We start from the raw sequence: 13,266 nt of genomic DNA on the forward strand, positions 1-13,266 counted from the left end.
TAGAAGGAAGCCAACCGTAGACAGATAATTTAGAGTAATATAAAATCAATATAAACAAAATATGAGAATGTTAGCTCTGCAATAAAAATATGTACCTAATTGGGTCACTTCTCACCCCTTGCAATCCTGAGCTGAGCCTTCGTAATCCCCACCTGGATTCTAGCCTCCTAGCTGGCCTCCTGGTGCTCATCCTTGTAGCTAGAGTCTGTTTTCCACACAGCAGCCAGAACAATGCTTTGACAACATAAGTCACGTCATAATACTCCCTTGCCACAAACCATCCAGTGGTCCCCAGTCTTGCCAAATTCAGAAGACGTTTCTGCAGTTCACAACATCCTGTGGATCTGCGTGACTCCATTCCTGTACCACAGTGCATGCACACATGCACACACACATGCATACGCACTATCATACACATGCTTACACACACTCACTCATGGTATTCTCTGACCTCCTGTGTCACTGCTCTGACCTCACTCACTGCACTCCACGCACACTGGCTTCAGTGCTGCTCCATGGACGTGCCAGCCATGTTCCCACAGCAGGGCCTTCACAGTGACTCTCCCTCTGCATGGTCAGTTTCTCACTTCCTCCAAGTCTTTGCTCAAATGTCACCACTTCTGTGAAGCTCCACCTTGACCACCTGTTTAAAATTGCAGCTCTCTTCCCACCCATTACTCGCCATCCTCCATGTCCTGCCCTATGTGCTTTTCCATGGACTCATCACCCTCTGGCATGCTATGTTATTTACCCATTTATTAATTTTGTTTGACACTTGTCTTCCCCCACTGGAATGTAAGCTCCAAGAAGGCAAGATCTTAGTTGTGTTCATTCTGACTGAGAGTTCCAGGGAGAATTGTAAGGAAGAAACCTTTGAGCTGGGTGTTGAAGGGTAAGTAGAATTGGACAGTCAGCTTTTCTGGGGAAAGACATTTCAGATAGAAGGAATATTGTGAGAAAAGGTAGAAAAGTGGCAGGGCTCGTGAATGCCCCTAGAGTGGCAAGGAGCCTGCCTAACTGGTGCATGGGAGTGCTATGGGAGTGGTACTGGTGGGGGTGGATCGATAAATAGAAAATAATGAAAAGAGACTCTTAGTGGAGGGAGAGAACACATTCCTAATCACTGCCTATAATATGGCAAGCATGATGATAACTGGAGTTGAGGACCCTAAAATAGGTAGCATGCGTAACATGGGAGATACTGTCACAGTCAGAAGTCAGAAATGTGAGTAGTGTTTGCTAATGAAGTCTGATTTTATACAGTACTTGACTGTTTTCAAAACATGATCACATGCTTATTATGATTTAAGCTTCATAACAACCGATGAAGTGAGTTAAGCAGGTATTATTTACATTTTTGGTAAGCTTTAAAAAAAATGAATTGCATCTTACATGGAGGAAGTGGATTCTCAAACCAGCTCAGTGACTCGCCTAGAGTCATGGAGTTAGAAAGTAAGGAAGCGCTTCCCACTGTCTATATCTCACGGTGTGTGTCCCACTGTGCCAGGCTGCCTCTCTCATTCCGTTACAGTGCTAAACATACTGTGCTGGTTTTTCACAAGGATATAGGCTTCTTTCCATTTCCCCCCATTCCCTGAAAATAGCAGTTTCTTCATCCAATTACCTCTTTACCATATCTATTTTTCTTTTTCCTTCTTTTCCATTTCAACTTATCTGGACTACTTGGGTACGTTTTTACCTTTGCCTGTTTAGCATTTTTTACTTTTTTCAGGCTTCTGCCAAGTCTGTCTGACATTCTGTTAAGGCTGTTGCCACCTTTCATTTGGTTCTTGGGTGGAAGGGAAGAGAAAGCATGTCATCAACTCCATTTGAATGTCTTGAGACTTATTGTTCACTTTGGGAGTAAACTTGATCTTCTTAATTCTCCCCAGATGTTAGTAGGCAGGAAGAGGCGGAGGGAGAGCTCAGTGAAGGAGAACACTGGTATGGAAACTCTTCAGAGACTCCGTCAGAAGCATCCTTTGGGGAAGTCCAGGAGAACTATAAGTTGTCTCTGGAGGACCGGATCCAGGAGCAGTCCACGTCCCCCGACACCTCCTTGGGAAGCACCACTCCCAGCAGCCACACACTGGAGCTGGTGGCACTGGACAGTGAGGTCCTGCGAGACTCACTGCAGTGTCAAGATCACCTTTCCCCGGGAGTGTCTTCTTTGTGTGACGATGACCCAGGCTCCAACAAGCCCCTGAGCAGCAACTTGAGGCGGCTGCTGGAGGCTGGTTCCCTCAAACTCGATGCTGCAGCCACGGCCAATGGCAGAGTGGAGTCCCCCGTAAACGTTGGCTCGAACCTCTCCTTTTCCCCGCCTTCCCACCACGCCCAGCAGCTCAGTGTTCTGGCCAGGAAGTTGGCCGAGAAGCAGGAACAGAATGACCAATACACTCCAAGTAACCGTTTTATATGGAATCAAGGTAAGTGGTTGCCAAACTCAACCACCACCTGCAGCTTGTCTCCGGATTCAGCCATCCTAAAACTGAAAGCTGCAGCCAATGCCGTTCTGCAGGACAAATCTCTCACCAGGACTGAGGAGACCATGCGATTTGAGTCCTTTTCCTCCCCTTTTAGCTCCCAGTCTGCCAGTTCTACCTTGGCCGCTTTGTCCAAGAAGGTCAGTGAGAGAAGTTTGACTCCCGGTCAGGAGCACCCTCCACCGGCCAGCTCCTTCCTTTCCCTGGCTTCTATGACTTCCTCAGCGGCCCTTCTGAAGGAGGTGGCAGCAAGGGCTGCGGGCAGTCTTCTGGCTGAGAAGTCGTCGCTGCTGCCTGAGGACCCTCTACCGCCCCCGCCTTCAGAGAAGAAACCAGAAAAAGTCACTCCCCCACCTCCACCACCACCTCCACCACCTCCACCACCACCAGCACAATCCCTGGAATTATTATTACTCCCAGTTCCTAAGGGAAGAGTTTCTAAACCCTCCAATTCAGGTATGGCATCTTTTCTTTCAATCATCTTGTAAGTCCTCTAGACTATAAACCGCGGTGTCTTATTCATTGCCTTTTTCTGTTGGGTTCCCCATCTGATCTGAGGCAGGAATAGAAAGCAAGGGCACAACAAAAATACTTTAAGTAAGCAGCATAGTAGTCTTTCATGTATGTATTACACAAAGACTTCACAAATAGCTTCACTTTTGAAAGGTAATGAGTAATCTTAGAGACATGCAGCATTCCCTCCCTTTCATACAAATGATTTTTTTTTTTTTCTTACTAAGTTCAGACTAGGTCCATACAAGATATATTTAATGGGAGAAGATCAAAGCATCTTTGTCATGGAGTGCATGGCATCACTGAACATAGGGGGAAAAAAACCCACTGCTTTTGAAATAGTGGACAAGGGAGAGCCCACACTCCTGCTGCCTCCATCACAAATGGACTTTTGTACAATCAGGAACTACTCTGCCCTAATTTATCACAGCATATACTTTTATGTTAGCATTTTTATTACTTTTTGTGGAATTTAAGCCCTTTTCACGTATCCTATTCTTCTAAAATTTCTTGTCCTATAAGAACTCTAAAAAAGATTGTCAATCAAACATAATCAACACATTTCCTGTGAATGCTTTATTTAATTCAAATCCAATCCAATTTTGAAAGAATATGCATGTGGAAAATTTGAATCCTAAGGTTTTTCTAGTGGAGGCAGTCTTTCCAAAGGAGAAATCGCTGTCATATAGGACCTTAGCATTCACAATTATTCATCTTTTTAGGGAGAAATTTAGTCACTTGAATTCTCACAGTGGAAACACCATTTCTTGTTCTGGTTTGCTTTAAAATTGTGTGCATGATAAATACACGTTCCTGGGGATGCATGTTGGGGTTTCAGATGTCTCTTAAGGATATCCTGCCAGACTGGAGCAGGAAGTAGGCTATGTGCATCTCATCGGTACAAACATTGCCATTGTGTGTGTCTAGCCAACTTTTGATTATTTTCAGCAACAGTGATGAAGAGGGTTTGGAATAGCAAATAATTGACTGAATGATCACAGTTAACATCAATTTGATGCATTTATGACAAATTTCCATTTAAATGGCTGAGTGAGCTGTATGCGCTAATTACAGTTGCTTCAAAACTTGAGTCAACGGCAGAAGACAATGAGGAAAATGGGTATCTGAGACTTTTATGACTCTCAGTGATCCAAACTGTTCACTCCAGAGTTTCTGAAATGTCAATAAAATCCTAGGATTGTTTATCGGTTCTAAGTTCCATTTCTCCTCTCTTCTCGCCTGCCATCTGGTGAAATAAGGAGAGAAATGGGTAAAATTAGGAAACAAGGAGAAGAGCAAAGGAGGCTGGGGTAATTTTACAATGGAAAAAATCACTCTTGACTTATAGAAATTTCATTTAGGGGTAGCGGTAGAAAGAGAGGTATGGCTATATATAAAAAATTTTTAGGCCAGGCACAGTGGCTCATGCCTGTAATTTCAGCACTTTGAAGGGCCAAGGCAGGTGGGTCACCTGAGGTCACGGGATTGAGACTAGCCTGACGAATATGATGAAACCCCGTCTCTACTAAAAATACAAAAATTAGCCGGGCATGGTGGTGTGCACCTGTAATCCCAGCTACTCGGGAGGCTGAGGCAGGAGAGTTGCTTGAATCTGGGAGGCAGAAGTTGCAGTGAGCTGAGATCCTGCCACTGCACTCCAGCGTGGATGAGACTCTGTCTCAAAAAAATAAAAATTTAAAAATGAAGATAATTATTATATATATATTCTGCATATCTAGTTATTGAATAAATGTGTGAATGGTGTTTCTAGTATACATTCAAGTGGACATTTGTTACTTGGAAAAGCTTAAACAGAATTAATAATAAACTTTAGTTGATTGAAGACTTGGAAAGAAATGACTGATAAAACCATGTTTCCTGAAATCCAAACTGTAGTAGCTTTGTCATATTAAAGTAGTCTCGGGTATAACCAGCAATAGTTGTGAATATAATTTTTTTCACTCAAACAACTAGATACGTGTAAAGATGAGAAAGAGGTCATGAACTTCCAGTGAATGGTAGACTTTTTGTTTGTTTTGTTGTAGGAAATACACCCGAGGGAAAAATTATGTTCCTTTTTTTGTTTAAATGCACTTAATCTATACCAGCAACTCAGTGGGGTTCTCAGAATAATTGAATATAGGAGATCTATAAGAAATCGTTTCTTACTTTGCTTTGTACTAAATTTATTATATTGCTGAAACACTTAATATTTTAATCAATGGATGTTCAGAATGTTCAAACTGAAAGAGGAGGGAAAGGAACTTCTCAGCTTTGGGTTATAGAACCCTGTGCTGATTGACTTGTACGTAAGGCCTCCCCACACCAACTCCCCCATTTCAACATGCTTCTGTCCGCAGTCTAAGACTTGAAGAAGCAGCTTCATTGGCAGAGTAATTTTATTTTAAAAATCTTTCATTTTGTAAAACTCATGCATGAGGAAAGATCACTGCCAAGAAATTGAGGGTCCTTGAAATTGTTACATGAAAAATATTCCATATGTCCACGTGGACATATCCTGCGTTCAAGTTCTGTTTGTTATTGCATGGATTGGAAACAGAAGAGGGGATGCCCTCACTCTTTTCAGTTAAAGTGAATGTCATCACTTCCCAGCAGCCTCGCTAGATTATGGGTTAATAAGGAGTTCATAGAGTATCTAATTTTGTTATTTGTCTTTGTATCATGGGTACACAATTTGGTGTTACTGGGGATCCCTGATTTTGGCATCTGAGGAGTGGAAGGAAAGGTGGGTCATCTCCATCTGTCCCCTCCACCCTCCCCAACTCCCTTTTCTTCTCTCTCCCTCCCTCCCCCACCTTCCACACATCATACTGTTGGTTTGGGGGCCACCTGGGGCTGGATTGGGATGTACCTTCAGTTTACCTAAGAAGCATTATGGAAATGTGGTGAGAGCCATCACCCCTGTTTCGAAACATTTGTCATTATTATTCTTTCCTCTCCCTTAGAAGGAAATCTTAGTTTAATTCAAAATACGTAGGTGCACTGGCCTCTCACAGCAGGGAAAAAAGTTTCTGTTGCCTAATGACTTAAGTAAACAAATAATAACCACCCCCAAGAACAACAACAAAAAGCCACAAAAATAAACTACACACCATCCTGATTTCAGGCAGGGCTTTCATTTTTAAAAAGCGATTTCTCAAAGTGTGCAAAAAAAGAAAAGGCATATAAAGTTGATTCTTAAGTTACAAAGAGATATGTTCTAGAAAAGCTGATTCCGCCTTGAGTAATTTAGACACCAGCATTTCTTTGACCTTCTTTAGGTCAAGGGAAGTCCAAACCGTGAACAAAAAAAATTGTCTTGTAGGTTTGGCCTTATTCTTCTTTTTTGAACAGGATTCAGTGGTTGCCAGGTCATGGTGTATTTAATTCCTTAAAGAGTCCACCACTCGATAGCCTTTCCGCCCTGCAAGAGAGATGTGACACTTGAGGGGGAGGTTTCTTTCATGTGACCCTGCGCCCCCAGCACATGCTACACAGCTCCTCTGAAAGGGGACACGATAGAGAGAAGATTATGTCCATTTGCTATAAAGATAAATGTCACACATTGACTGAATTCTCTTTGAAGCTACTGTTCTGTTGCAGCTAAGAATAAAATAAATGGTTTTTATTTTAAAGACAAAGTTTCTTGTAGAAGGCCAACAAGATTCCCAGGATGCCGTACTCCTGGTTAAAAGAAATGACAGGGAGGATTTCAGAGAGAGGGTCTCCAAAACATCTTATTGTACTGAATAAAATGTAAATATTCTTAGAAGCAAACCTAGTCTCATACAGCTGAGAACTAAGAATATTTCCTGTGGGTCAATACATAGGGGGTTTCTAGCTGCTGTTTCTTTAATATTCATGTGATGTTATTAAAATTATTGCAAAAGCATACAAAGTCCAGAGAAGGAGATCACCTCTCCTGATACTCCCATTAGGCCCATGGTTATTATAGTAAATCTTTTGTTTGTGACAGAGTCTCGCTCTATAGCCCAGGCTAGAGTGCGGTGGTGCAATCTCGGCTCACTGCAGCCTCCGCCTCCCAGGTTCAAGCAATTCTTGTGCCTCAGCCTCCTGAGAAGCTGGGACTACAGGCATGCACCCCCACACTCGACTAATTTTTGTAATTTTAGTAGAGATGGGGTTTTGCCATGTTGGTCAGACTGGTCTTGAACTTCTGGCCTCAAGTGATCCACCCTCCTCAGGCCCCCAAAGTGCTGGGATTATAGGCGTGAACCACAGGGCCCGGCCATAAGTCTCAATCAGACTTAATCTGAGAATGATCCCATACATGAGCCTGTTTAGAAAGTTCACTTTTTAACAAAGATTTTTAGAACTGTCCGTCATTCATCTCAATTATATTTTTGTAGTGATTTAAACTTAGTATGGCTCTAGATATCAGACTTCTCTGAATATTTACTAGTTAAAATAGGCATTAATAAAGTCTGCATCCATAATAACAGATAAACCCAGGGACATCCATTGCTAATCTAGGTTGTTTTTGTTACCACGAAATAGCATTTGAGACACATGACAAAGCAATTCTGTTAAAAGATTTAAAATCCATATGTATTGTTAGGAAGGAAGATGGGTCGTCATCCTACACAGATGTGCACTAGTAGTGTTAGTAGGTCCAGAATGAAGACCATGATAATGTGCAGATTATGCAGACCCAAGGTCACCAGGCATCTTGAACTCTTAAGTTTATGGTAAGGTCTATATGCAGACACTATCCAATTGCAAGTTATGTTGACCTGCTGCCAATCACCACATAGGATTGAACAACAGGAAGTTTGATTTCAAAGCCTACAAAACAGTTACATTTGTTTTTAAAATACCTTTGTGTTAAAACAGTTAAGCTACTACAACCCTCCGTGGTTTAAAAAAAAAAAATTTTTTTTTTAGCCCAATGAAGTTTTGTTGTTATTTTGGGGATTTATGCATAGGCAATAGGGTAGAGCAGCAAACCAGAAGTGAAGAGATTAGCTGTAATCTCAGTTCTGCCACTAACTAGTAGAGAGACTCACGGCATACCACCTCAGTTTAGTATCCTCATCTGTAAACAGAGCTGGATGATCAGCAAGATCCTTTCCTGTTTTAGAATTCCTTGCTTATGTTTACTGCTCAGTGTTTTAAAACTCTGTTTATTAACTCAAAACAAACTTTTTTTTCCCCCAATTTTTGAGTTTAATGTTGCTTCTTAAAATCCACTATCAAGCCTCCCACAAGATCATCTCTGCTTTGGGTAGATCTTGTTCGTTATAAATAGTTCGGCATATATCACTGTACTTTATTAATGATGTAGTCATACCATATGCATTTTTAATATAAGCTGCTCCAGGTTCATTTTTGGAAATAGCTGAAGTCTAAGTACATGAACATTTATCTGTTTATCCATCCATTCATTTAGAATGTGTATTGGGGCACTATGTGAAAGGCATACACACACTCTTGGCCTAACACAAGTTCCATTGGGACTTACTGGCAGCCTCCTGCATCTTTTCCTTTCATTTCTAGCCCTCATTTCACTTCTCTCTATTCCCTTCACCCAACCTTTTTCATTTAATCTCCTTATGGTCTAACACACACTTACTGAATTATATGTTGTACCTGGCATTGTTTGGGTGCTAGAGACACAAAGGTAAGGACCTCCAGGCCCTACTGCAGCCAATTCCTCCCTCCACTCTTTACTATCTTTTCCATGTCTTTTTTTTTCCCCCTGCTGGACTGGATTGTCCATCAGTATTCTGTCTAGGCTGAGCCAGACCCTACCTGAATCACACTATGGACTTCTGCTTATGTGTTTCATATTGGCTCCAGTGACAAACTACCATGTTGGGCCAAGCTCTGAACAGTGTATTTATTATGTGATGTTAGTTGTTTAGATTTACATCTGCTCTGATGGTGAGTTTTCAGCTTTGCAAGGCATGTTTAGAGTTTGTTTATTGTCACTACTCTTAATACAACAACTGCTACTACAAGTAGCTTCTATTTACTATGTGACAGGTATCTTATGCACATTCATTATTTCTTTTATTCCAATAATATTACTGCCTATGAAGAGAATAGTTATCTCCAGAGGAGCAGATTAGCAGCTATTCATCCCACTGGTTCTCTTAGCATTTGGTGGAATTTAGTGTTGTTTACAGTGATAATAAGTAGCTAGTGATATACTTGGGAAAAGTTATTTATTAGGCAGTTTTAAACTAGGCAAAATTATGAATATTTCAATCCTATTGCCTCAAAAGTGTATGGTTCATTCTGAGGAAGTGGTCATATTTCGTTAGGTTCTAACTTTAAGTGAAATTTACAGCTGTCAGTTCCCTGAAAATAGTTTGGCATATGAAATAGAATACAACCTTACTTCCTCTCTTCTTTAAAGTACTTAACAACATCATAAACACATGGAGAGCATCCTACTAAAATATGAAATTTATTTCTTGAATAATAAAAATGCAGATGTTATCAGGGGAGATTACTGGCCAAAGGTGAAAATCAATCATGGTACTTGGGTTTCTTTTATCATTTGGTTTCTGTCGTCTTCCTTTCCTGCTGTGATCAGTTAAAAATTTCAAAAATTATAGTAGTGTAGCTATTTGACCGCATTTCTTGCAGTTAGTTTCGCTTCATTGTGTGTGTTTTTAGTTTCTCTTCATTGTGTGTTAAATTTTTTCCTAGTCAGTTCAAGTGCACCCTAGTTTGTTCCCAACTCGTGTATTTTGGTACTAATTAAAACTAAGGAAGCATAGCTAAATGGATTTATATGAAATAGTAATATGCAGGGTTAAATGTAATGTACTCTGTAATACATTTGAAATAAAGAATTGTTGATTAAGTAGAAGACTGTGGGTCTCAGAAAGAATAGGAAACGCATTGGTCACGTTAGGCAAGGCAAGATGTGAGGGCAAGCCGGTGGAGTTCATTTTTTCAGCTAATGCCCTTTTATTGCCTTGCTATGGTGTGCCATGAAATCTCAGGTCAGTGGAAGACATCTCACTTTTTCTCTCCTCTTCAAGACAGTTCTGTAAAATTAGGTAGTTTAGGAATTTGATAGTGGGACATACTTCTTGAAGATGGGGATCAATGACAGCCTGTTTGTTTATCTCTTTCCTGTTATTTTGATGTTCTTACAACCCCAAATAGACATTGTTATGATTTTTTTCCTTGTAGTGTATGACAGTAATCTCACGTAGAGGCCTGATTCAGTCCTTTCTCTCCAGTCTGTTGTTCATCATGTAGTCTTCATGATCAAAATATCAGGGTGGAAGAAATGACAAGAAAGGATAGAAGACGAGAGACATAATTACAAATAGGACTCCAGATCGGCAGAGGCAATTCACAAAAACAGACAGCAGAAAAGCTACAGGGGGTTAATAAAAATGCTTGTTTATATGTGTCTACAAGGTGTGCTCTTCCTAGAGTAAAAGGAAACCCTCATTTCCTCTTGTTCCCCCAATTGCAAAAGGAAATACATGTGGTGAAACTCATCACAAGTAGAATTTCCAGACTTGATTCTTTTTCAAGTTGCATGGTTGAGCTAACCAATAGACCTTTATTAGTAAAACTTCATTTTTGGAATGCTCTAACTTTATTCCAGAACCTTCTGGTTCCATCCATATCCATTTGAAGTGTTCCTTTGTATGTAGAGACTCAGTTGACCCAATAAGTACATGATAAGCTTATTTTAAAGTATACTCTTGGGAATATTTTCTTTTAAAATTAGAAGGGTAACGTGTACATTAAAAAATTCAAATAGTACAGAAGGATGTGAAATGAAAACACAAGTTTCCCTCCTGATTCTTTCCTTTTAATCCACAGTCCTTCAGTGTTAACTGCTTAGTGTTTTCCTGGGTATGCTTCCAGAAAGTTTTTATGCAAATAAAAAGATACCATTTTTTGTTTGTTCCATTTATTCATGCCGTTCTTCCCATTCCTTCCCTTTATTTTTTCTCAAGTATTTTAAAGCAAATCCCAGACATCATGGTCAGCTTTCTTATAAATACTTCCATGTATATATCTTCAACAGATAAGGACTTAAAAAAATAGCCACAATTCCACTATCACATCTAACAGGAATAACAATTGCTAAATGATATTTTGGAACACCTAAGCTATAATCAGTATTTCCTCAATTATCTGAGAAATGTCCTTTTACAGTTGTTTTATTTAAACAGAATCCAAATAAGCTTCACACCTTGCATTTTTTTGTATATATCTCTTAAGTCTTTATTTTTCCATAACCTCTTCTCTTTTGAAAATGCCATTTACATGTTGAAGAAACTGGGTCATTTGTCCTGAGGAATTCACACGTTATAGATTTGGCTGATTTCATCCCGTTGGTGTGTTTAACACTTTTTAAAAAAATCAATTGTATTTCCAATAAAGGGCTAGTTATATAGAGGATTGTTTAATTTTTTATAAGGACATTTCACAGATGACATCAGAAGGCACACGGTATCTGCCCCATTTTTAGTAATGTTAAGATTAATTAGTGGTTTTAGGTGTTGTCAACTTGATCCATCCTTTATAAAGTTCCCTGCTAATATCTCACCTAATGGTTTTAGCTGTGACTGATTCCCATTTTATTAGAAAACAAAAATAGAATCACCCTGGATATATGGTTTTGTATCTTGCTTTATCCACCAATGCTAATATCTTGGACATGTTTTTATATCATCGTCTGTAGATCTAGCTCATTTTAAAAAGTGCTTTCTATATTTTATTGTGGGCACATATGCCAAGTCATGTAACTGGTTTTGAAATATTTCTGATTCCTTATGATTAAGAAAGAAATGTCTAAGCCCTTGATTCTGCTTATTTTTACTCCCTCTATCCTCAAATTGCAGAGGCTATTGTGGCACTGAGCAATGTAAGTTGGTAGACTGGAAGTTTAGCAATAGTGTCACAACGGAGACCCTTCACTTTGAGAGCGACTTTAGCTTTATTTGGAGGAGGCAGCTGGTTTGTTTAATTTCTTGAAAGATTAGAGCATTTGTGGTGGCCCCATTGCAGCTCTTCCGAAAGTGGTCAGCAAAGCCCAGTCACCGTGCAGAGGAAGGCAGCACATACTGTTAGTAGCTACCAACGGGACAGAAATAAAAGGGTCAAAAACCCTGACCTTAAGACCCCCTGATGGCTACACTGGCAGCAGCATCTGCTCAAGCCACAATTAAACAAGTCAGCAGTAGGGATCCAAAAATTTGTCTCCACTGGAGTTCAGAGAGTGAGGTTTATGATAGCTGTTTGGTTTTCAGTGTGGAGCAGTGCATTATTCTCTGTCCCATGTGATTTGTTTTTATTTCTCACTGTTTTACAAGTTCAGGAATTCAGACATGGACTTGAGTCTGACAGTTTCCTTCAGGAAACAAAGCCCCTGCATTCAGGCTTCTCTGACTGTGCATGGTGCCCCTGGGCCCTGAGTTAGGACAGGCCGGGCGAAGCCCCTTTGCAGATGTCTTCCTTTGTGCTGGATGGCCTTTGGAAGTCAGACTTTCACAAGGCAGGATGATCAGATTTCGGAAAATGGAGCCCAGATGAAAGTAACTAGATGAATATGGGTTTCTACCTGAAGAAAAGCAGTACTAAAAGTTTCTTATGGATGAAATCTCGAAATTGTCGAGAAAAAACCCCAAATCATTTTTAGTGCTTTTTATATGGCGGTGTATGTGAATTAATGCCAGATGCAATGTACCTTTTTGTATTCCTTAATGTTCCTTTCTTTCTCCTTCTTCCAAGCCTCAGAAGAGGAAAGTGGAAAGCCTTTCCAGTGTCCAATATGTGGTTTGGTTATTAAAAGGAAGAGTTACTGGAAGCGGCACATGGTGATTCACACAGGTTTAAAAAGTCATCAGTGTCCGCTCTGTCCATTCCGGTGTGCTCGCAAGGACAATCTCAAATCCCACATGAAGGTAAGCCACCTACCGACGGCACCTCCTGGAGAGGCAGGCACAGCCAGGGCTCCTGTACATGGTCTGGTGCAGGGGGACCTCCCTCTTGGCCGAGGGAGGGCACCTCACTGATGGAGCATGTGGATGACAGTACTCCGTGTAGCAAGGTAGAATTCAACAGAAAGGTGTTAATGTCCACTTTGCAGCCAAGAACTTAAAGGCAGAGAGAACCTTCAATATCCAAATAATGTATTTACTGAAGGGTGGTCCTCTCCTATAGGGGAGCAGCAGCCTGCCTGGCCTGTGTGCTGATGCATTTCTTGGGGCACTCAGAGGCAGGGTTGGGGAACAGCAAGAAGCAGGGAAAGCCAAGTTCAGGA

At 40.7% G+C, this 13,266-nt stretch overlaps 1 protein-coding gene across 8 annotated transcripts in view; it reads left to right on the forward strand.

Annotated features, from left to right (window-relative positions):
- ZNF827 (zinc finger protein 827) overlaps positions 1–13,266 on the forward strand; it is a 175,568-nt gene that overhangs the window by 33,890 nt on the left and 128,412 nt on the right. For all 8 annotated transcript variants that reach the window (XM_023227148.1, XM_023227155.1, XM_023227168.1 and 5 more), the window contains exons 2-3: positions 1,893–2,942; positions 12,735–12,907. In XM_023227148.1, the coding sequence (XP_023082916.1) occupies positions 1,893–2,942; positions 12,735–12,907 (1,223 nt within the window). The remainder of the gene's footprint in view (positions 1–1,892; positions 2,943–12,734; positions 12,908–13,266) is intronic.

The sequence above is a fragment of the Piliocolobus tephrosceles genome, chromosome 3, assembly GCF_002776525.5.
Source record: "Piliocolobus tephrosceles isolate RC106 chromosome 3, ASM277652v3, whole genome shotgun sequence".
Taxonomy (NCBI): domain Eukaryota; kingdom Metazoa; phylum Chordata; class Mammalia; order Primates; family Cercopithecidae; genus Piliocolobus; species Piliocolobus tephrosceles.